Raw genomic sequence first — 23,901 nt, 5'->3', positions numbered from 1 at the left:
AAGTATGCCGTTGAAGATAATCCGAGCTGACAAGGTATTTTGAAGCGTCCGTTCCGAGATCGAAGCTCGGAGACCGAGGATTTCAAGTTCCATGGTTATAGTGAAAGGGTCTTGAACCGGATCGGCGGGGTAGTTTCGCTGCTATGTATATGTGTGGTTCTCGTCGTTCCTCTGGGATTTCTGGCATGTTTCGACTTGAATTCCACTGTCAAGTATTCTATAGTTCTGACAATGTGCTTTTTGGTCAGTATTCTGGCGCAGGTGACGGAGAAAGATGAGGGGCGTCAATGGCTGCTTGTGTTTGCATACCTTGCGACGATAAGCGCGCTGCTGTCGTAGGCAACCTGGGGCCCCATCATGCATGTTTCGCTGTATTCAAGATGTTTGAATGATGTACTATGCATCATGATGAATAAACGATACTAGGATTTGTGTTTCGGATGGCAAACGAGATGACTTCGTAACGGGAAGACGAACCAAGGGCATAGTCAGTGACAACAGGGTGGAGTGGAGAAGTCAGAGTTACGACTAGACTCGGCGAGAGACGTCTGAGAAACCAAACAAAAGATGGCTGGGGCGGGTTGAACCAGTGTCCGCCTACCCATGCCCGGTTGCCCATAGCTCGCTGTGTCACCCGGGCCGTGCCTGCTGCTGCCTGGGTCAATGCGTTTTGCTCTAGCGACGCCTGCTCTCGCAAGCTACTGCAAACTCGATCACAACATGTGGGGCTTGGATTGGTCTACAGGAGTTAATTCTTTCGAGCTGGCCATCGGCGTTTGAGGTGGCGTTCATACTGTCTAGTCATGCTTGTTGTACTTGCTCCTATTAACAACCTCCTCCCCTCCTCCCTTCTACCCCCCCGGGTCTCCCTAACATCTCGAGAGGAGACAAGTTACCAGAAAATATATGCTCTACCTTGACCTTGGCTTTCAGAAACTAAGATGTGTCCCCCGGATGTCCCGCACAGTCTAGGCAGGCATGGGCCGTTCGCCGCCAGGCTACCCTACAGAAGTACATGTGGATTCCTACCGGTAAGCCTCTGCAAGGGTGACCTTTCCCAACCAGCCTGACATCTTTTCATGTCCAGGAATCGTCAGCTTTCACTATGTAGATTTTATGTGTAGTAGCCGTGCTATGGCGAAAATCTATCTACCTAGGTATACTTGCACAACTCATACATTCTTGAATTCTTAACGGCTTCATAAATACCCCAGGTCCGAGCTGTTCCCTGCGGATACGATACGAAGCGACATTGTGGCTTGGCGACCCCGGTCGTTGGGGGACAGCCAAGCCCGTTGAAAGGAGTGGTTGCCTTCTCTACACTTTCCAGGGTCTTCGGCAAGGCTCTGTGGCGTCTTCACGGAAAATTAGACAATGAAAATTTCGTCCTCTTTTCCCAACAGTTATGCACAAATCATGGTAGTAGAGACGCGGCCCCCCGGAATGCAGCGTCAGGGAAATGCGCGGAAAATCGATCTCAATCAGAGCAGGGAAGTCATAATAGCTTTTCCAAATTCAGAGACAAGAGATGATGTTGAGCCGCAGATCATCAGTGCGTTCTCTGCCAAGGGGATGTTTTCGCACCGTACCCTTGCATTGGCGGGCATTCTGTCAGAGCCGCCCAAATTGAAGCAGTCTTGTCGACAATTTTGATGCTTTCTCGCTATGTTGATCCTAATCATGTATGAGCACCTGTTGTTGGCTGGGCTTATTCGTGTGCACACGAGGATTGGTGGCGATAGTAGGTATGGTTGTTGGACGTGACTATGGTGTATAGGGGTGCAGCCAAAGGCCGTGGCCTATACCCGTTTGGCTATATGCTGGCTGGGGCCCTGGGGCTGCTAGCTGGCAGCCGGCCCGGTAGTGCTACTGACAAGACTAGCCTGTACCTAGGTATGTATACCTCTGGATCTGGGCAGTGCATGCAGCGTACCGATTGCATTGGGCAAGCCACACACAGCCTGTACCAACATATAGAATAAAAACGTAAAGATATGAGCAACTCCCCTGTTTGATTTTACGCACAAGTACCCAAAGAAGACTAGCAAGTCTCCCATGTCACAACTGCTAGCTCGATGTGGCTATGTGGAATAGTCAAACTACACCGGTGACTAACTTGCCTAGGGAAGTTGCTGGGCTGTGACCTCTCCTTGGTATGATGAGCCTCTTTACAATTCAACATGCCCAGGTGGAGGGTTTATTTTACAATGTCACTTGAATGATTGTCTCAGCTTTCAAACAGAAATCGAAGATTCGCATCTGCAAAGACGGAGGGTACACCAGCACATCACCCAGGCCTAATCCGCCCACCCACACCCGACACCCACACGCCCAAGTCGAATTAGGCATGCCAATTAGGCGTGTAAATTGGGTGTGTAGGTATTGGGTGTGGGTATGGGTGTTAGGTGTAGGTGTTGGGTATGGGTGTTAGGTGTGTGAACTCTTACGTGGCTTAGTAGAGGTGGCGAAGTACCCGTGTACCCTCCGTTTTTGCAGGTGCGAAATTCCGTATTCTTCAAAAACATGGAGTCACGCAATCGAGAAAGTTAATGTGTGCAAGTATATTTCACCCCACGGCAGTATGGTGGTCTTGACCATCAACCAATCAGTCATGAGAAGCAATTCAGGGTACTCATTCCGAGATGCACCTCGGCCAGTGATCCATTTCCGAACTCATGATTTGACGCCCCTCACTCATTCCTCCGGAGCCCTCACACAAAGAAGAGACGACAAATGTTGAGTTCCAACACGGTGGCTTGCTTGCATAGTCTTGTTCCCCATATCAATTTGGGCTGATCTTCTTCATCACGTTCATGACGAAATTCGCATCAACGACTGTCGACTCATGACGTGCGCTTTCCCAAACGGCGTCGACTCGTTCAGCGATGCTAGGTGGAAGAGGACCCTGCTTCAGGCCGGCGAGGTTCTCCTTCAGCTGCTCCGAGCCATGCACACCTATTATGAGGGCGTCGCCATTCTCTGGTTTGAGGGCAGAGTTGTAAGAGACCCAGCGGGTGGCGAGGTGGTAAGGCGAGGTGCCAGCGTCTCGAGCGATCTCAGACCACGTAGTCAGAACACCAAGCAAAGCCGGCTTGTTGTAGAGCTCGTTGTAAAACAAGCCCTCGGTTCCACCATCTTTGCCAAAGCGGCCGACTCCATCAAGGACCTGCTGTTTGCTTTTGGCCAGGAAACCTCCAGCCGTTGGGCTATACGCATAGAACGCTATTCCTAGCTTGCGCAGAAGCGGGAGAAGGTCTGTCTCGTAGTGGCGTGAGATTGGATTGTAGCTTCCTTGGTACACGCTAGGCAGGACCCAGCCCTTGGATTTCTGGTGCTCGTAGATATGGCGCACATCTTGAGCCGTGTAGTTCGATAGGCCGAAGTGCCGAAAAGCGCCCGAGGTGTACAGCTGCTGGATGCCTTGTAGAGTCTGTTCGATAGGTATGGAAGGGTCTGGGGTGTGAAGATAAAGGATGTCGATTTGGTCGACTTTGAGCTTCCGCAGAGATTCTTGAGTGCGCTCAACCACCTGCTCTGTTTGAAACGACCCCGGAACCGTGATTCCCGGCAGCTTGGTACCAATCTCAAATTTCCTTCTTGAGCCAGCTTCGCCGAGAACTGCTTCACTCTCCCCGTAAGTCTGTGCAGTATCAATGCCCTTGACATCTGCGGCGGCAAGAAATCCAAGAAACTTTTGCAGCTTGTCAGCATTCCATTGATCTTTAGACCAAAAGATCCCGCCGCCGAGTATAACCTTGAGACCAGCCATCACAGGTGGCCAGATCGTCTTGCGGTTTCAAATGACGAGCGGGCTTACGGTGGCGGGCAATGAGGGAATGCACTACTGAATTTGATTTGCCATGAACTTGGCTCTCGTCCATATCCAAAATTATGCCAGGTAGTATTGTGTAAAGAATACAAAGAAGTTGACGTTTTCTCCACTTTTTTGTACTCCCAAGCGAGAGTTTCCTGACACGCGCAACGTTTGTCATCGTACATAATACTTCAGCACCTTATCTGCTCTGACGATTGTTAGTAAAATGCCGCACAGAAGCTGTCGGCAATGGATAAAGTTCACTATTCCGAAATCACGACGGTCTCGTGATACATACGGAGTCTTGACCGCTCCGTCCAAGTGCGGGCCCGAACCGGCGTCTCCTTCATCGAATAGTTGCACCCTCATACCCAAGCCGAGGAAATAGTGTGTCTCCGGCTTTTTAAGCATCAGTCGATGCTCTGCCGCCGGTATGGTGACCAGGTGCAGGAATTTCTACATGACCGTTTCGGTGATAAACATTGGATACCGGTACCCTTACAAATCCTATTACGGCGACAGACAAAGCTCTGAGACCAGACATACGTAAGAAAGCAATCCAAAGGTATTCTATCGTATGACCTTACGACAGAAAGAGACTAGGCAGGGAGACGCTAGTATTTTGAGTTTCAGCAAACCTCTACCAGAGACGTCGCAGACTACAAGTATCCATTCATTATGGAGTCCGGGACAAGCCCTACCTGAACAACGTATACCGCTCTTTCGATCTTCGACTTGCGAGCCACTCTCACCCTATGTCAACTCCGACGCAGAAATTGAACCACAGTCATTAGTGCAATGGGACTTGAGGGGTCATGTCTTGGCAAGACCCTGAATGCATGTTTGAATCATGTACCTGGTTACGGAGTGGGCTGGGTAGAAAACCTACTGCAAGTATACACACATACGGTATGCGACGGAGGTTTCGAGGCAAAAAAAAAAAAAAAAAGCAGGGAATTACAAAACTTTAATGATGCTTGGCTACATGTGCAGTCTCCAAACGAAACTTTGTACAGCGTCGTCAAACACTCAGCACGTTGCAATGCATAGCATGCCGGCAAGGTGGGCAGACAACCCTCCAGTTCCGAGGTTATGTCGTGCTCATCGTGAGGTTCAGGAGTACTGACTAGAGAGGATGACCTATTCGTGGCCATAACAATGGGCTGTCTATAATATGGCATCAGGATTGAGCACGTCTAAGGAGCGTCTAGTTGCACGTGCACACAATATTTGACAGAGTGTTCTAGGGCATTCCCACCGCCCTATCGACAAATTCCAAAGTTCAAATACATCTTCACCTTCACCTCGTGCTGCATGTCTACATCAGGTCAATAAAACAACATTTCATGGCTTCTCGAGCTTCGTCAACATTTAACTTCCCTACATTGAAACGATCAGCCTGCGATCGCTGCCGAAGACAAAAGTTGCGCTGTCCCAGCAGGGCAAGCGACGCACAACCTTGTTCGAGGTGCATCCGCGCCGGTGTGGAATGCATCACCGGTTACACACGACCACTGGGACGGTCACATCGCATCTCTCATGGTTCAGCAAACAGCAACAACTTGGGCCAGTCGCATGTGTTCCCGGTAGCTAGTCCCGAGCAATTGAATTTGAGCACGGCATTGCAGGACGCGCCGGCTTCTCCATTTGCCAAGAAACACCCAGATACACGGTCGAAGCAGACAGTGCCGGACTCTTTAATGGGAATTTGAGGATTCTCCAACTTGGTTCTTCACAGAAGTTGAAAAAGAGGGTGCCTCCTTTCACTACCCCGACGTGCTGGACAGCCTCCATGGTGGACCGCTGTTGGCAGTCAACCCCAACTATGATGCAACAAATATCGACAATAATCTGGCATTTCCGTCACTTTCTCCTCAGTATATCGAGAGGAGTGAAGCAACCTGCAGTTCGGAATCCACGCCCGGGGATAACACTCCCTCAACGTTCTCTCCCCAACGCCTTCAGCAGGACACTATCCAGAGTCGACTGCGACCTACGCCTCTCGCAGCTCAATGTGGATTTATGCCGACAAGCCCAACGAAACATGGCGGCCGACCAGCAGAGTGATAGAGCTCAGAGTGGAACAGGCCGGGGCTTGACGGAAATTGAGACGGGACCCCAACACCTGAGCGGGTGCCCTGATTGCTCTAGTCAAAGCAAGGAATTTGGAGACGCCCTTTGCAGCACTTCTGAATTCATGGGCATTGTACAGTCCAAACTCGACGATTTAGGGCTCGATGACCCCGCAAAAAAGCACGAGGCTCATTGGCCTTTGATAAATCTCAGTTGTGTTCTGAACCTAATTTCATGCTACCTCCTCATTGTTGCAGTATTCGAAAGGCTGGTCCTTCGGCTATACGAACAGATGATCTGCAAGGACAACGACACTCCATCCTCGGATTCGTCGAAAGCGTCACACTCAGCTGGCCCTCAGACACTTCCTGGCCTACGCTTGGCCAGTTTTCAAGTTCAGCAGAGCAATTTGCAGACTAAGATATTGATCCAGATCATTGAGCATCAATTTGAAATGATTGAGAGAAGCCTCGGTTTGCCAGTTGAACTGCGCGTGTCATCGGATTGCCGGGAGCCTTACGAAGGTGGCTTATTACAAAGTGGATTGGACGAGGGCTTGCTTGAAGCAGTCACCACCCGTCTCTGTCCCATGTCGGGATCTTTAGCGTCTTTACGTGAGAACATGATGAAAGTGAGACGACTGCTTGCCACATAGCATCAGGATAGCCACAGCCATACCTACACGATTAGAGGATGGTCAGAAAATCAATGAGATGAAATGTTCATGAGTTGCAATATGTTCAACGCTGAGCCAAAAGTTCAGCCGAACGAGTTGATACACAGTGTGGTAAGTTGCCGTTCATGATATCGGAAAGTTAATGAAGACGATGAGCTCTGCGAATTGTTCAAAGAGACACTTCATCGCCTTTCCCTACCTAGGTAGGTCTAATAAGATATTTTAATATGTATTCAAGCCATGGAATATAGTACTGCGCATCATTTTCTGTGGAAAGTCTCTGAAATAATAGCGTTGGATGCTTAGTCTATTAGGCTAGCTAACGTCTATTCTACGGGAGGGAAGGCCCCTATTTATAGTTATTATCCTCCATACAGTGGCAAACGTATGGGGAAAAGGATATCCCGTATTAATAATAGCCTAGATATCTAGAATATTCCAACAAAGTCTACTCGTATTAAAGATCGTGGTTACGTGACTCTGTGGACTACCTATAGTCAATGTTAATAGTATCGGGTTGTGAAACCATATTGTTTATTCTGTGTCTTTGTATAGTTACAGCTGGCTGGCGGTCTCTGTTCCATAAGCAAGGAAGGACGACGAGTGTGTGCACTAATTTCAAGGCATATTCAAGCCAATGAGAAGCGTCCATCAAACTACACGCAAACACCCTAGGATCCCTTTCCCCTTGCAAGGGCCGGCCACACTGTATTTGGCTCGTCAAAAGTCTCAATCAGAGCGGCAACTGCCGGCTGCAAACCTGCCTTGATGGCCTCGTCCGCCCATTGGTCAAAACGAAGCGTCCGGTACAGTTCTCCATTGGCTACCGTCTTCCCGATCTCAGCCAACTTGCTCATGGGAATGACAACATCTCCAACGTTGTTCACATATGTGAGCTTGTTGCCATGATCGCTGCGGAAAAGCCCCTGTATGATGTCGTCGCAAACACTCCGGATGTAAACGAGGTCGAAGGCGCCCTGGTTGTGCTCGGCCCTGGGCACAGCCCTGATCCGGTGGGAATAGTGCAGCAACGCATTCACCCAATCAAACTCCGCCTCCGCCGTCGTGGCATCGCTGCCCTGCCGCACGATCGTCGAGGGTCGGTTGATAGAGATCCGCAAGCCGTGAGCCGCGCTGACCCCCTCGAGGAGGTGTTCGCAGACCCATTTGCTGCACATGTAGCCGTGTGCACCATCGGCCGGGGGTTTGATGCCGCTCGCGGTGGCCGAGACTTCGGGGAAGGTCTGTCTGCCGGCTAGCAAGCAAACGCCCACCGAGGACACGTAGTGCAAGGGGACCTTTCGAGGTAGGCACAGACGAACCAGCTCGCGGGTCGATTCGACGTTGCAATCTCGCACGGCCGAGTAGTACTTGAGATGCGAGGTGTCCGACCCGTTGTGGATCACTGCGTCGACTTCCGCAAAGATTTCTGAAGCTCTCTCTTCTGTGAGACCCAGGCGAGGCAGGCGCAAGTCGCCCTCATAATAGACGATTCGGCCATCAGGCTGTGGGAGTTGGCCGCTTTCAAGTCTTTCCGAGAGACGGCGGACAGCCACACAAATGATCTTGAGTATTGAGGGCTCTGATGCCAACCTGTCGAGCAGGTGATGGCCAAGAAGTCCGCTCGATCCAGTGAGGAGGACTATAGCTGGCTTAGCACTGGGAGTGCTGCCAACACCCAAGCCCGAGAAGCGATCAGGCTCGGGCAATTGTACCTCGGCGTCCCAGTCGATGCCGTTTCTGACAGAAGTAACGGCTGACAGGTCTTTAACTTCCGTGGAACTGGTCGGCGTAGTCACGCCGGTGTCGGATGAAGAAGCTGTTGAAATTGTTTCGTTTTCCGGAGTGCTGGGGCCGTCGTCGCTCGTCGAGCCATTGTCGTCTGCGTTTTGAGATTGTCCTTGCCTCCCGACATGGGGGGTCATCTCAGCAGGAACTCCTTCAGCAGCGAGCTCGGCAAGAGTCGCCATGGATACGTCGTTCGCCATGATCTTTAGCACTGGAATGCTGACTTCGAAGTTCTTCAAGAACCATGACCGGATGTCGACTGAGACTAGTGAATCCAGTCCGAGGTCGACACTGCGCATCGACATGAGATCGTCATCAGCTGTCGATAGTTGTAGAATTGTGCGCAGCTGAGCAGCCAGGCTCACTGATTTATACTGTCAGCATTCCTGTATTTGAGCTGATTTGAAACGCACGGAGATCAATATACCTTTGACGACATGGAGGACGTCTTCCTCTGAGTGGCACGCCAAAAGACGTTCTTGAATAGACGCAGCCTTGGTCTGCCTCTTCTGGTCTCCGCTGCTGGTTGACTTGTGGACAATGAATCGAGAGAATTTCGGATCCGAGTACCACTTAGGGATATTGATCGAATCAGCCGAGATATCTAGAAGCCCGGTCGATATCTCTGGTCCGTCGGGTGAATCGACGTGACCGGCCTCTATAGCTTCAGCAAAGATCTGATGGAAGTCATCCTCTGATAGGTGGATCATGGCCATCTTTGCAACCACCGCATCGAGTTGGCGATCAGACTCGGTAATATAGCCGGCCCCAATAACAGCACCAACATTGATGGCCGTTGCGGCGAGACCACTACATTTGTTGGAGTCAGCAATCAGACCATTGAGACGAGGTGTAGGGAAAAGTCTGCCAAGCTATATTCTCGTAGAATTTCAGGGCATGTCTAGAATCTGCTTACCGTTTACGGCGGTGAGCAGCCAGCCCACACATGCCCATATTGGCTGCGGCGTAATTTGCCTGGCCAACGTTTCCAATGATGCAGTTGATGGAGGAGAGAAGGATGAAGAAGTCGAGTTTCGTCTCGTGGAAAATGCGATCAAGGTGAATACTTCCGAGCACCTTGGGCCCAACAACGTCTGTGACTTGGTCAAACGCCATGTTGCGGACTGAAACATCCCTCAGAACCATGGCACCGTTTAGGACGCCGGCAATAGGAGGGAGTGAGGCGGTGATCTTGCGGTGAACGGCCTGGAGAGCTGCTTCGTCTGTCACGTCGCTTCAAGAATAAAAACTGTCAGTAAAAGGGCTCCACGCACGGATCCAGGGTGTCATTACATACCAGCAAAATATTTCAACATTTGCACCGTGACGTTTGTGGTCTTCGACCCAAGCCGGGTCGATTCTTGGGTTCCTGCTGGTCAAGACCAGGTGCCTCACTCCCCGACCGATCATCCAGTCGCAGAGCGAAATACCTAAGGCCCCAGAGAGACCACATATCCAGTAGGTTCTGTCACCTCTGAACAGCGGTCTCGTGTCGAATCTGGTGACTCGTGCAGGGAGATGAGCTGACGAGGATGTCCAGTCTACTACAGACAATGGCCCCTCAGGGCACTTGCCGCGGGCAAAAGACTCCAGGCTGACAGTCTGTGCAACATGCTCATGGGACTGGTTTTGGATATTGTTGACTGTTGATTTGAGCAACCCTACGAGGATTGAGCGAGACTGTCGGTCATACTCCGTTCCGGTGTGAGAGAACAAGGTGTGCGTGTTTTCCTTCCGGCAATAAGGCGACAACACAGATGATATAGTGTGCTGGTCGGAATCTTCCCTCGAGAAGCTAACAAATGAAGCAGCATCTGTGGGAATTAATTGAACGAGATCCGAAGACCCCAAATTGGGAGCAAGCTGGATCCAATAATCCGGCAACTGTTCCTCGTCAGTCTCATCCGTCGTAAAGACAACATGTACGCCCTTAGACAGAGCCTTCGACTCAATAGCCTGGGCCAGTACTCTGGGAGCATCGTGAAGGATCATCTTCTGGCCGGGGAGCAAGGAGTCCACAACAGCAGTCCCAACAAGTTGGGCTGCTGTGAGCATGAGGATATCGTCGTCCGTTAGGGTAGTTGCGGAAATAGGGATAGCCAGCTCTTGTGGAACCTTGATAACCGATGTGAGAGATGATGCGAATGTGATGTACCGCAACCCACTGGTATCAATGCCCATGGCGAGGAACATCTGACCAGCTGGTGTCCTTATAGCTGACAACATGGTTTTCGTGGCACGGAGCTCGATGATTCGAGACCTATCGAGGTTAGATGCGGATCTACAAGCACCAAGACTTTGGAAATGAGGAGAATTGAATATGCAGCGGCTGTCTCCTCCATGGGCAGAGAAGCTCGCTTAGGAATAGGAGATTGAGTTGTAAGTAGGGACTGCACATACTGTTCAGCCAACTTCAAGGCCTCGAACCTAGACAGTTGCCGGATGCTGTAGCTATCATGGTCCCATTGAAGCTCAACCTCTGTATTCTTCGCGTCAAGATGGTGGACTATCGTGCGCTGGACGGAATTCAACCGATCGTTTGCGCCCTGGATGGAGCACAGTCGAGGAACCAGTTGGCGACCTTCCGCATCTGCGACGACTTCTGGCTCCATCGTGTAGAGGATCTCCTTGTCAGATGGATGCTTTGCTGCGAGGCGCGCGAAGGTCTCTGCTATGTTAAAGGCGTCGACGTGCTTCCGATGAGGAATGTCCAACAGTTGGAGGACCAGATCTTCCTCTTCATGCACAGCGGAGCGGCCAAAGCCAACGGTCATGTTGGCATAGGGTTCCTCCTCGAGACGGCCACTCGTGAGCCAGAGCACAGTCTTCTCACCCACGAACAGCCTTTTAAATCCTGACCATCTTTCAGGCGTGATGTTCTTGAACACAGGATGCTCGAGCTCTGTCAAGCTGATGACGGACAGTCGATCATCAAGAACAACGTGCTCTAGCTCCTCGAGAGTGGCGTAAATCTGTGTCTGACTGAAAAGAGGCTCGAGAATTTTGCCGATTTGCTCAGCGACAGCAGAAATCTCAGGTGTCTTCCCACCCACGATGGCCAGGTGATTTTCCGCCAAAGAGCTGATTGGAGGAGACTTGAGTGGCGCTCGGATGGATTCTATGCGCTCATCTGTCGCCTGAGAAACGAATAGGATTGTGCCAAAGGTGTCTAGCAGTTTCTGAGGCGAAATTGTGTCGATTCCGGAGAAGCCGGTGCGCTTCAAGATCGCGTGCCACCTTGAGATGAATAGTTAGTGTTTCCGCTCACAAATCAATAGAGGCAGGAAGATGACGCTTTCGGCCAAAACTTTGACCGTGAAAACGAAGAATGGTCGAGTATGACTGTCATCAAATGTCTTTCAGACTTGACTTACTCGTCAACATTTATGAAGGGCGTGAGGGACCGGCCTTCATCAACTCCGCGCCACCATCCGGGCAGCGGGCCAAATATGTAACTGGCGCCAGCTTGCATCGGGCCTTCGCTATTGCCCTCACCGATGAGCAAGAAACCGCCAGGCTTGAGCAGCTTGCGGAGGTTACGCATGGTCTCGTCTAGTTTCGCCGTGGCATGCACAACTAGGAAGGCTATCACCACATCGTACTGCCCTTCGACAAAGCCTTGGTCGACAGGATTCTGTTCGGCGTCGCAGACTTTGAATAACATACGGTCTCTCCACTGCGCGAGATTCTCAGCAGCATTCTCGAAGAAGCTCGATGATATGTCTGTGAAGGTGTATGAGTTGAAGCTGCGATCAATTGTGCGAAGAATCTGCTTCGTGGCACCTCCGGTTCCAGCACCTTTGGAGAATTGTTAGCGACATGGACCGTAGAGACATAAACTAGAGTGAGTAGCTCACCAATTTCGAGAAGATTCAGGTGGGGGCGACGATCAGTGATTTGTTTCACGATGTTACTAAGCCACATGGTCGACTGAGCAGTGCCAAAGCCTTTCGCGTAGTACTCGTCCAGAAGACCAGATGTGCGGAAGTGCTCTAGCATAGTAGTCTCTCCTCTGAAGACCTTGGGCATGGTGTTGCCTACAAGCAGCATAATCTTGACGACCGGATTCTCGGCGAGTCTGAATAACTCAGAGGGCCAATTTGTTAGTCATGGTATACCAAGGAAAGTGGTGCACGTTGCAAAGAAGGCCCACTCACCCCTTTGACTCAACCTCCGCCATGATGTCCTCAAGCTTGTCATTGAGCCACTCCACCTTTCCGTATCTATGCCCGCCCTTTTTGAGGAGGTCGGTCATGTGCCTGGCGTATCTGAGATAGTGCTTGAGGGTGCCATCCGACCTTATCGGGGAATTTTCTGGGACCCTGTCAAACTCCCGCAGATAGTAGCAGACAATTCTACTAAATGCCCACAGCAGGTCGGTGTCGGACTTCGTGATGGGGATGTCGGCAGCAGCGAGTGTGCCGTCTGGCTCGCACGGCACGTATTGCATCTTGTAGAAGACGTTGCGATCGTCGCTGGCTGACGACCTGACTGGTTGGAACTTGACCTGGTCAACTTGTATGGCGGCGTTGGCACAGCCGTTGGTGTAGATGTTGAAGTTTCCAGAGAATCCTGATCCAGGTTGTGCTCGGCGATCACGGTTGCATGTTGAGTCAATGCCAACAGTGTTGTCATCGGCTGCAGCCTGTTGCTTCTGTTGGAGGGTCAGCACTGCCGGATTAACCCTGATCTTGGCAATTGTCGTTGGCATATGGAGGAGTCTCAATTGCTCGTCACCAGGATAGCTATACGCAAGGCTGACCGACTGAATAGCAGCATCCAACTCGACAGGATGGATGAGCAGGGAGTCGGCATCGGGCTGTGATGATGCCTTGGCCTTCTTGGCAACGCAAGAAGCTATGCCTAGCTTCCTCCTGAGTTCAACCAGGGACAGGAAGGGTCCGCTGAAGTTGTATTCCAAGCCCTCCATAAAATTGTACAAACGTACGGGGTCGACAGTCAAAAGGTGTGGTGCTGTTGGCCGACGGGCAGGAAGTACGCTGAGTGAGGCGTCACCAAGACGAATTGTCAGCTCTCCGTCGGCTATCAGCGTGAGCTCTGAGTCTTCAACCCCTCCAGTCGCGGCCGAATATGTGAAATATGCGGTGAGATGGTCTGGCTTGAGCTGTGAAATTCGTGTCAACTCTATCTGTACCTCAATGCCAGCATCTCGGTTCTCAAATCCGAGGCCTTGGTGAATGGTGAAGTTGCTCAGCTCAATGAGCTTGATGGTTTTGCCACCAGCTAGAGACAATGCCGCCTCCACTGCCGTGCTGAGGTATGCAGAAGCCGGGAACACAATCTGCCCCTGGACCTGATGGCCCTCAAGCCACGGGATCTTGCTCGGCTTGAGTATGTTCTTCCATCGCAGAACATGACCAGCGCTGTCAGGAGATTTGTCTCCCAGAAGAGGATGGAAGGGCTCCTTTCTCGAGCGAATCCGCCGAGATCTCCTGGACTCGTGCCAGTGTGAAGTATCGTGTTTCCACTGATACGTGGGCAGTCCTTTCAATACGTTGAAACGTGAGTCTTTGCCGGAGTCAGACAAAGTCCTTTGGCAACGCCCTAGGTCAATCCGGGAAGACTCCCCGCCTAGTCGCTCCCACAAGAATCCAAGGCAGGTCGAATATGCTGTGATGGCGTTATTACCACGAGACAAAGTCCCATGATAAGGGAGGCCATCTTGGATTAGCTCCTGGATTGTCTGGGATGCAGGACCCTTGAGTGCCGGGTGTGGGCCGATTTCGAGCACAGCGTCAAAAGTCGAGGCCGCGGTCGCCATGAGGGCAGACTTGAGTGCCTGAGAGAAAAGTACCGGCTTCGTCATGTTTTCTGCCCAGTAGATGTCGCTTAACGCTGAAGATAGCTCAACAGGCTTTCCATCATTGACGCTGGAATACCAGGTGCATGGTGACGAAGAAGATGGAGGGGACCGTGCCTTGACGCCTGCACGCCGCAGCGAGTCGATGTAGGGACCCGAACAAGGCTCCATGTGTTGGGAATGGTACGCCATGTCCACCCTCAAGCGCCTGTGGAATTTCTTCTCGTCCTCAAGAATAAATTCCAGCTCCTCAATCGCATCCTCGTCTCCGGATATCGTCACGCTCGAGCTTGAGTTGCTAGCAGCCAGGTTGATGCGGCCTGCGAACTCCTCATCCTCACAAAGTTGGAGGGCATCTTCCATAGAGGTGCCGACAGCCAGCATGGCGCCCTTAATTTGTCCATTGGGGCTTGCCGCGTGTCTGCAGTGCAGACCTCGGTAATAAGCGATATATATCGCGTCGCGGGCGGTCAGGAAGCCTGCACTGTAGGCGGCAGCGATCTCGCCGGAGGAGTGGCCCACCACGGCAGCCAAATGGATATTTGCCTCTCTGAGGAGCTCAACCATGACGATCTGCATTGCAGTGCATAATGGCTGCGAGATGGCTGCTTCGTTAATTCTCGAGGGAGTTGAAGCCCCGGCAAGAATCTCAGCCTCAAGCGACCAGGTTGGCCGATCCTCTGCTGGCAGCCGGGCCAAATCCGCCTCTAGTGTCTGGATAATGCGTCGAGCAAAAGGGGATTGCTCTAGAAGTTCAGCTCCCTGGCGTACGTACTGTGCACCTTGTCCGGTGAATACCCCAAGAATTTTAGGGGCACCAGCGGCCTTTCCAGGCAGCGTCCTCACGCCGATTGTCTTTTCTCCCTCGTCCAACTTGGTTCTGATCGCAGTTACGAGTTCCGTCAGTGAAGCTGTCGCTGGGAGCGACACACGATGTGGAAGGGCGGAGCGCCGTTCGCGCAAAGTGTAGGCAAGATCACCGATGTCCACTTCAGAATGTGCGTCGAGATACGCTGCATATGCGTTGAGGTTGGCTCGTAGGGAATCTAACGAGCCAGCGGAGAAGACGAACGGGGTGAAGAGGGTTCTGTCGGCACCACAACTACCCCGTGAGTCATTCGTTGAGCTGTCGTAACTTTCCAAAATGGCGTGGGCATTGGCACCACCAAACCCGAAACTGTTGACGCTGGCCCTCCTCGGTTGGCCACCCAAGACAACGGGCCAGGGCCTAGCATCTTTGATGATTTGGAGATCCCCATAGAACGGCGCGACAGACGGGTTGATGTTGTTGAACAAGAGGTTGGGCGGAATACAGGAATTCTGGAGGGCTAAGGACGCCTTCAGGATTGCGGCTACGCCAGCGGTCCTATATCACTCGTGGTGTCACTAACGTTCCCAAGATTTGTTCAAAGGATGGGATACAATCGTTGGATAGAACTTACCCTTCTGTGTGGCCCAGCACTGTCTTGATGGAGCCAACATATAGAGGGTTGCTGCTTGTCTCTGATTTGCTACCCAGCCGCTCCCCATCGAAGAAGGCACTGCTGACAGCTTCAGCTTCTACTGGGTCTGAGACAAAATCAGCATTAGTGTAATGTACAGAAGTGGGATACTATGAGTCAAACCTACCTCCTGCTGGTGTACCAGTGCCATGAGCCTCGAAATATTGCGGACGACCTGCAGGAGAATTAATGTCCAGCCCGGCCTTGGCATATGTGGCTCTGATCAAGGACCTCTGTGCCGTAGCACTAGGCATGGTTAGTCCTGCAGTTGCGCCATCTTGATTGAGCCCCGTTTCTCGTATGATGCACTCGATGTGGTCATTGTCTTCCAGAGCGGCGCTGAGGGTCTTGAGAGTGATTGCGGCTACACCACTGTTTGATTTTTCGTCAGCATACCTGGCAATCTCGGCGTCTCAGGAGGGGGTATGGGGATCATTTGGCCGCCAGGCCGAAGCTGATGCGTGGTAAGGAGTGCTTGGCAGGGACAAGACGTACTCTCCTCGGGCATATCCATTGGCATCCTTGTCCCACATCCGTCCTAGACCATCTGGGGATAACATCTTGAGCTGGAAGTTGTGAGCATAGTCGCCATGACGTTTTGAATGATGCAGTGGTTGCATACCTTGCTCTCAATGATGTACATCTCAGGCCCAAGGATAATGTTGGACCCGCAAGCTACTGCCATACGAGAATCCCCTTCTCTCAGCGTCTGTATAGCTGAATGGACGGCGACTAGGCTTGATGAACAGGCTGTGTCCGTTGTAACCGACGCTCCATGCCAGTCAAAGAAATACGAGATGCGATTCGACAGGACAGCACGTGAGGTTCCTACTGCAAAATAGGTCGGGACTTCATCCAGGTCTCGTAGAAGCATAGCTTCATAGTCACCACACATCACTCCAGCGAAGACAGATGTATCGCTTCCTCGCAAACTCTCGATCGTCATGCCGCCCGATTCTAAGGCTTCGTAGACCGTCTCCATTAGCAATCGCTGCTGCGGATCCATAGCCCGTGCCTCTATGGGGTTGATGCCAAAGAATTCGGCATCAAAGGCCTTCGGATCCTCATTTAGCAGATACGAATGCGTAACATTAGAACGTCCATGGTGAGAATGGTCAGGGTGGTGGAATCCCTGAGCGCTGAAGCGCGAGTCCGGGATCTCGCGGCGGACATCTCGCGGCTCTTTCAGAAGCTCCCATAATTTTGAAGGCGAGTTTGCGTCTCCAGAAAAACGGCAGGCGCTGCCCACTATTGCGATGGGCTCCTTTGGTGAGACTTTCCCCGGCATTGTTTGTGATTTGGTGAGAAGCCTAACAGTTTCCTGGAACACCTCTTAGCATCACTTAGCCCAATTTCACGTCCCTGGTTTCATAGAACTCACCTGGGGATCTTTTGTTGAATTTGACGCGACGGGTGATCATGTGTTCCGCAGCAAGGAAACTTGCTCAGCGTGTAATCGGATTTGGCTGGAAATTACATACCAAACAAGTTGGGAGATTCTCACTCACCACTTGACATGACACAAGGCGATTTGCATTTGATTCGTCTCTATAAGTCTACTAATCCCTGATTCAGAGCCCAGCCTCGTCAAGATGGAACCTCATCACCTTGGTCCCGCGATGATAGGGCATGGAGTTGCCAAGCCCTACCGTCCGAGTTCCCAACGACCCCACAAGTCATGCATTGAGCAGGGTATCTCACCGATAATAGTTGCTGAGATCCACCCTATAGTGTAGACGGCAAGGATTGTTGTCATTGAACTGCAGCTTCCCGAGGACGTGCACTCTTACTCCTATGGGCAAGTCCCGCCGAACAGTGGTGCCAGCGTGAGCAGCACACGTGAGGATTTTGAGAGGCCAAGTTTTCACTACAGCAGAAAACTTCTATGATGAGTGATATTGTGCTATTACATGCTCTGAGACTTCCCGAGGAAATACCGAATACAATAACGTGCATCTTAAGCTGGCGTAGGGCTAGTTTTGGCTGTGGTACAGTACTGAACAACAACCTACGTAATGCTTGAGCTGGCCATTTCAGGGATATTGTCCAGGGAATGCTCCGTGTGTTTCCAGTATGCCATCAAACAGCACTTCAAGCTCAATTGTATTGATATGAGTACTTGTGGAGTGGCACGAGCTGAGCGAAAGTGGCTCCTATTGGAATCAATTTGATACGCGTATAACGAGTTTCTCGCCTTTCACCTCCCCCTTCTGTAGCATTTCCAACGCTCTGATTATCCCCTCGAACTGGCCATCTATCTCGCGGATCGGCTGCGTCTTGATCTGCTTTTGATCTAGCAGCGACTGTATTTCTTGAGCCCACTGCAAGGCAATACCGTGGAGCTCAAGATTGGCCTTGCGGGCATACACGGGGTGATTGAGGTCAACGTCAAATCCCAAGGCTTCAAACCCCATGACCGCCTTGTACTTCACCGCACGCCTGGTGCGCCAGGATTCGGGGCAGTCTTCGAGGCAGGCATAGCGGCCACCCACCCGCGCCAAAGCAGAGTAGCAGAACGCGGTAGACTCTGCATCCGTGATACAGTCGAGCGCGTACTTGATTGGAAGCCCATTTGCGAGGGCCTGGACTGCTTGGAGGCAGTCCGCGGACGTATAGGCAGCCGTCCCTACAGCGCCATATTCCTTGACCAGTGGCGCAGACTTCGTAGAACAGACCGCTATAGGATCATAGCCAGACCTGAAGCCAATTTCCTCAATCAGTGCCTGTTACACAAGTTTTCGTGTCATCCGGATAGGGTTTCACTAACAACTTCAACATTTGAATGGCCATAAGACCAGTTGCCGTTGCTCCACCATAGACCAAAACAGGACTTGACTTCTCCGTTGGCCGAGAGGGCATTCCTTTCAGGTTCAAGGCCGCTGGGTCTGAAATTGCAAGACAAGCAGTGCACCAGCCGATAGCACCCAGCGCAGCAGCCTGGGTATCGCTCCAGTCCTTCGGGACCCGGAGCACGTGGCGAAAATCGGTGACGGCGTACTGGGCGAAAGCGCCGTTCAGCTTATTGTCGGGTCGATATGGAAAATCCGCACCGCAGACTCTGTCGCCAGGCGATACCAAGGCAGATTCCCCAGCCGACTCCACGATGCCACAGAAGTCGCATCCAACTGTGTTGCCATCCATAAAGAAGTGCGTTATCATTTTGTAGTCTGTGGGGTTCAGCCCCACAGCGAGGACTCGGACGACAACATGGTACGGGGACGATAACTCAGGCACTGCTTTCGACGAAGTGATAGCTAGCGGCAGTCCAGACGGTCTCGGAGACGCTTTGGACTGTATCACAGCAGTTTGAGTTCTCGGTGTCGCCATTTCTTCTCCAGTGTGTGTGTGTGTGTGTGTTGAAGCAGTGACAAATTGAAAGCCCCTTGCGTTCAAATGTTGTGGCCAGGGCCAAGCAGATGCTGAGGTTCCAAAGGCAACTGCCAAATTAACGCCACCACTTCGCTTGTGACGTTATTCAAAACACCAAGTTTGGCAGGCACTCGCTCCTGTGTTTTCGCCCACCGACCAATGCACGTGTCGCTTTACGGTTGCCCTGTTCTGCGATGGATGCTCGTAGCGGCCAAGTTCTGAATGCTGAACCTTATTTTCTCGACAGCCGTAAGAGGAAACCGACCGCGACTCGGCAAGCTGCAGCTTTTGGCCTGACACATAAGTGGAACCTTACGAGTACATGCATTCGGAGCACACAACCTGCAGAGTCATGAACAGTTGCGCTTTTCAGCAATGTAACATCAAATGAGTCCTGAGTCTTGGCTGATCAGAGAGCATTTCTCACACCTGGGTATCTACTTGCTTTCTTGATGCCCCAGTTCTGGGTGAACGAGAGGTGCTAGTCAATTCTGCGAAACCGCACTTATTGCAATTTACGCTTGTGAAGATGCTGTTCCAGGTTACAACTTCTGTCTCCTGGCAGTCTGTGCTATTATACGCGTTTAGTCTTGTAAGTCGGTCACTGGTTCCAAGTTAGCCAGTGAATCCGAAACAACTAACGACTGATGCCTAGCTCACCTTCTGCGTTGTCGTGGTGCGGCCAGTTTACAATGTCTTTTTCCACCCACTGCGCAAGTACCCCGGACCAAAGCTCTGGGCGGCCTCATCACTACCATGGGGATTCTCCTTCATGGCCGGAAGGATGCATGAGAGCCTGATGGACCTCCACAACAGATACGGCACAGTAGTCCGCGTGGCCCCCGACGAGCTGTCTTTCTCTTCCCCGGATGCGTGGGAGGAGGTCTACGGCCGCTACAAGGCCGGGAAGCGGAAAGAGAACATGAAGCCGGGCTGGTACGCCAGCAGGGACAGCAATGACATTCTCGGGGCAGAGCTCGGCGACCACGGGAGAATCCGGAAGATCCTGAATTTCGGCTTCACCGCCAGCGCGATGCTCGACCAGGAGCCTGCCATCGTGGGATTTGTTGACTTGCTTTTCGAACGCCTCAGGGCCAGGGCGGGGGATACTTCCGTTGATGTGTGGAGATGGTATCTCTATACTTTGTTCGATATAACGGGAAACCTCGCTTGTAAGTATTTTCAAGCCCACCAGCACATTTTTTTTTTTTAATTATTTCCCGCCTTTGGTGAATGAGGCCGCATGAGCCAGTGCATTTAGTTGTGGCTTCTGGGCGAAGCAATGGAGAGCGTTCCCCTCAATAACGTCGATCTTATGTCGAAATCGTTATGTCCCTGACTGAGTTACTAACTCAGTTTCTCGCAGACGGGGAGCCTTTTGGATGTTTAGAGCAGTCCATGATGCACCCGTGGGTTGACTTCGTTATCAGCAACATTAAGCTCACCTACATCCTACTTCTTTGCATGCGGATCCCCTTCTTTCTCTTCTATTCACCGGTAATAGCCACCGTGAAGATGGTGAAAGAATACATAGGCTCGAAGAAGACCCTCCGGGAAAAAGTAGATAGAAGGCTAGCTCTCGAGAATCCGAGACCAGACTTGGTGCAGACAATGCTGGCAGAAAGACAGGGCTTGGTAAGTCACCACACGCTGACTTTATGTATTGAAGATCCGCAGCTAACCACATCAACAATTGTACAGTCCATGTCCCGCGAGGAACTTTACAGTAACGCTCTCACCTTGACTTTGGCTGGTGCAGAGACCACAGCAAGCGCTTTGTCGGCCGTGACGTACATGCTGGGTATACACCCGGACGTGAAAGCCAAGGCCGACCAGGAACTGCGAGATGCCTTCTCCAGGGAGTCAGAGATCGACATGCAGAGCTCGATGAAACTTCGGTACCTGGGCGCTGTTATAGATGAGGCATTTCGGTACCATCCACCCGGGCCAAACGCCTTGTGGCGCCAAACGCCCCCTGAAGGAAACTGGGTATTGGGGGATTGGATCCCGGGCAAGGTGAGCACGCCAAAATCACATTTTCTTCGACTCACCAACACTGACGCGTACCGTGTCAACAGACCATCGTGGGCATCCCGAGCCGGGTCATATATCGCAGCGAGTGCAACTTCAAGCGTGCCGACGAGTTCATCCCGGAGCGATGGTTGAGCGATGGGAAGGGCTCAGAATTTGCGAATGATCGCAGAGATGCCTTTCAGCCGTTCTCTTACGGTCCAAGGAACTGTTTAGGCATGAAGTGAGAGCCTGCCTGTCCATGGATGTCTTCTGCTTTTTTGCTAATCAAGAATCATAGTCTCGCAAGGGCCGAAATGCATTACATCATTGCTCGCCTGTTGTGGAATTTCGACATTGAGCTGACTGAAGAAAGTAGAGATTGGTTGCATCGACAAAAATCTTATTTGATGTGGGAGAAGGGTGGTCTGTATGTCAGGCTGAAGCCAAAGTATCACACGATCTGATATCGAAAGAGGTCATTACGAACGAGAATTATCTGGGACATGTCCACATGAATGGGCGTTCGACCGGCCAAATTCAATTGGTTCGTCTCCGTCCTTGCAGAGAATGGTTGCAATTGTCGTGAGAAATGATTACATTGCACTTCCTGTTTGGCCGCCACATGAGTGAATCCTTGAGCCCTGGGCTACTTCACAGTGGTTGCCCTGTCATCAGCCACTATTGGAACAGGTCCGAAAATAACTCGAAAACATTGCTCATGCTCATACACAGGGACGCTTTCTGATGCCTAGTTGAGCGACCACGGCCAAATTGTGCTAAGAGTCCAGGGGTAACTGCCCCCCCCCCCCAAAAGGAATGTCATTCTTCGTCGATTTTCTCCATAAACCTTGCATTCGGAGCCAACCGGACGCTAGACAGATTTTGAATCAATAATTAAATGAGATCACGTTCCACGGAAACTCAGTCTTCAAGGGTCGGCGGACCGACCCTGCCCCATTCCCGGGACGGTGGATACTGTCCGGAAACTTAATAAAAGTATAATAGCCGCATGTCAGGCAGGTCACATTGACTTTCACGCTTAGGTTACTATCATACTGAGAACATGTGTATGAAACAGACCAAGGTAATCTGTATAGCGGTGTAGAAATCATGCGATGGTCCGACCATGCCTACAGCTGCATGAGTCGGTTCCGGCACACCGCACAAATAAGGTTTACTGAGGCTGGGAGCGAACAGACCTTCCGAATATGCAGTGTCAATGACAAACCCTGCGAACAATATTCGGCACCATCTTCCGCATCTGACATGCGGCCAAGAGTAGTGAACTCGGGTCACCAGTCAGGCCATTGTAAGTGCCAGTGTTCAATTCAGAATCGCTGATGCCTCGCTCCGTCGAGTGCTCCCCCCAGCGCTTGGGGCCAGCAGAGCTCGTCACTCCCGCACGCCAGGAACACGATCATGGCCCGTCCCCCGCGACCGCCCATGCTGTCATGGTCCAGCATCTTCACGCAGATGTGGCCGCCCAAGCCACCGTTCACTGAGAAGGACGTGCCGGATTTGCACGGCAAGGTGCGCAGCGGTAGCCTCAGAGAGATCAAATAGCATAGATGAACTAATCGAAATACACCAAAAAAGGTGTACATCGTCACCGGCTCCAACACAGGAGTCGGCAAGGAGCTGGCACAGATCCTGTACTCCAAAAACGCAAAGGTGTACATCGCAGCCCGCTCCGAAGAAAAGGCCAACCGCGCCATCGCCGACCTCAGAAAAGCCTGGCCAAACTCCTCGGGCGACCTGGTCTTCCTGCGCCTGGACCTGGCCGACTTCAACCAGATCAAGTCGGCCGCAGAGCAGTTCACAGCCAAGGAGACCAAGCTGCACGTCCTCTTCAACAACGCCGCGGTCCAGGCCCTCGGCGACAGCGAGGGCCAGACCAAGACGGCGCAGGGCCACGAGCTCCACCTGGGCGTCAACGTGCTGGGCGTATTCCTCCTGACGCGTCTCCTCACCCCGGTCCTCGCGGCGACCGCGGCAGCGGAGCCGGCCGGGTCCGTCCGCGTCGTGTGGGTGTCCTCGATGGGCACCGAGGCCGTCGGCGAGAAGGGCCGCGGCATCTCGGAGGACTACCTCTCGTACTGGCCGTCGCTGATGCCGCTGGAGCGCTACGGCGTCAGCAAGGCCGGCGCCTGGCTGCACGGCGCCGAGTTCGCGCGGCGCCACGCCGCCGACGGCATCGTCAGCGTCCCCTGCAACCCGGGCCACCTGCGCTCAGACCTCTACCGCGAGAGCGGGTGGCTGTTCAAGACGGCCATCAGCCCTGTCCTCTACCCGCCCGTGTTTGGGGCTTATACGGAGCTCTTCTGTGGGCTGTCGCCGGCGATCACTGTGGGCGATAGTGGGAAATGGGGTGAGCTAGTCCTAAACCCTGTGTATTTTCTCGGGTGCGATGCGTGAAACTAATCGGAATACGTCAGTTGTTCCTTGGGGTCGGCTGTATCAGATACGCAAAGACTTGCAAGATGCAACGAAAACAGAGGATGAGGGTGGTAATGGTCACGCCCGGAAATTTTGGGAATGGAGTGAGGAACAAATACGCGACTACTGTTGACTGCAAAGAGCATGTGGCAGGCTCTCAAAGTCGTTGAAATCTGCCGTCGGGCTTAGCTTGTGTGTACCCATGTCGTGCGTCGCGACTACACATCAGATGGCACGGACAGCGTACTATACCTGCATTATTAAGTGCCTATATAGCCCATTTATATATATTCTGTGGTCTCTTAGTCTCTGCAGCTTCTAAACCTTCAAGAAAGTCATCATCGGTGCCGTCATGGCGTAGACCATTTCATTGTAGCTGGTAGTGAATATTCCTCACTGCTGCTTCAGG

General features: G+C 52.0%; 5 protein-coding genes across 5 annotated transcripts; 2 read left to right on the top strand and 3 right to left on the bottom strand.

The window, feature by feature from the left end:
- Nucleotides 1-2,782: 2,782 nt before the first annotated feature.
- Nucleotides 2,783-3,769, bottom strand: INS49_014644 (uncharacterized protein; the record flags this gene model as incomplete). The annotated part of the gene is made up of 1 exon (XM_043175334.1): nucleotides 2,783-3,769. The coding sequence occupies one exon, from the start codon at nucleotides 3,767-3,769 to the stop codon at nucleotides 2,783-2,785; it is 987 nt and encodes a 328-aa protein (XP_043020291.1).
- Nucleotides 3,770-7,234: 3,465 nt separating this feature from the next.
- INS49_014643 (uncharacterized protein) lies at nucleotides 7,235-16,962 on the bottom strand (the record flags this gene model as incomplete). The annotated part of the gene is made up of 13 exons (XM_043175333.1): nucleotides 7,235-8,715; nucleotides 8,779-9,161; nucleotides 9,268-9,585; nucleotides 9,649-10,611; nucleotides 10,752-11,588; nucleotides 11,726-12,149; nucleotides 12,209-12,429; nucleotides 12,509-13,839; nucleotides 14,167-15,538; nucleotides 15,615-15,741; nucleotides 15,802-16,046; nucleotides 16,170-16,212; nucleotides 16,608-16,962. 13 exons carry the CDS (start codon nucleotides 16,960-16,962, stop codon nucleotides 7,235-7,237), a joined length of 8,100 nt encoding a protein of 2,699 aa, XP_043020290.1.
- Nucleotides 16,963-17,836: 874 nt separating this feature from the next.
- On the bottom strand, nucleotides 17,837-18,833 carry INS49_014642 (uncharacterized protein; the record flags this gene model as incomplete). Its single annotated transcript, XM_043175332.1, has 2 exons — nucleotides 17,837-18,371; nucleotides 18,442-18,833. 2 exons carry the CDS (start codon nucleotides 18,831-18,833, stop codon nucleotides 17,837-17,839), a joined length of 927 nt encoding a protein of 308 aa, XP_043020289.1.
- A 739-nt stretch (nucleotides 18,834-19,572) lies between these two features.
- Nucleotides 19,573-21,301, top strand: INS49_014641 (uncharacterized protein; the record flags this gene model as incomplete). The annotated part of the gene is made up of 5 exons (XM_043175331.1): nucleotides 19,573-19,635; nucleotides 19,699-20,215; nucleotides 20,410-20,678; nucleotides 20,745-21,059; nucleotides 21,122-21,301. 5 exons carry the CDS (start codon nucleotides 19,573-19,575, stop codon nucleotides 21,299-21,301), a joined length of 1,344 nt encoding a protein of 447 aa, XP_043020288.1.
- A 1,174-nt stretch (nucleotides 21,302-22,475) lies between these two features.
- On the top strand, nucleotides 22,476-23,471 carry INS49_014640 (uncharacterized protein; the record flags this gene model as incomplete). The annotated part of the gene is made up of 2 exons (XM_043175330.1): nucleotides 22,476-22,586; nucleotides 22,653-23,471. 2 exons carry the CDS (start codon nucleotides 22,476-22,478, stop codon nucleotides 23,469-23,471), a joined length of 930 nt encoding a protein of 309 aa, XP_043020287.1.
- Between the last annotated feature and the right edge of the window lie 430 nt (nucleotides 23,472-23,901).

This window comes from Diaporthe citri, assembly GCF_014595645.1.
Source record: "Diaporthe citri strain NFHF-8-4 chromosome Unknown scaffold_8, whole genome shotgun sequence".
Classification (NCBI taxonomy): Eukaryota; Fungi; Ascomycota; class Sordariomycetes; order Diaporthales; family Diaporthaceae; genus Diaporthe; species Diaporthe citri.
This window is presented reverse-complemented; position numbering and strand designations above follow the sequence as displayed.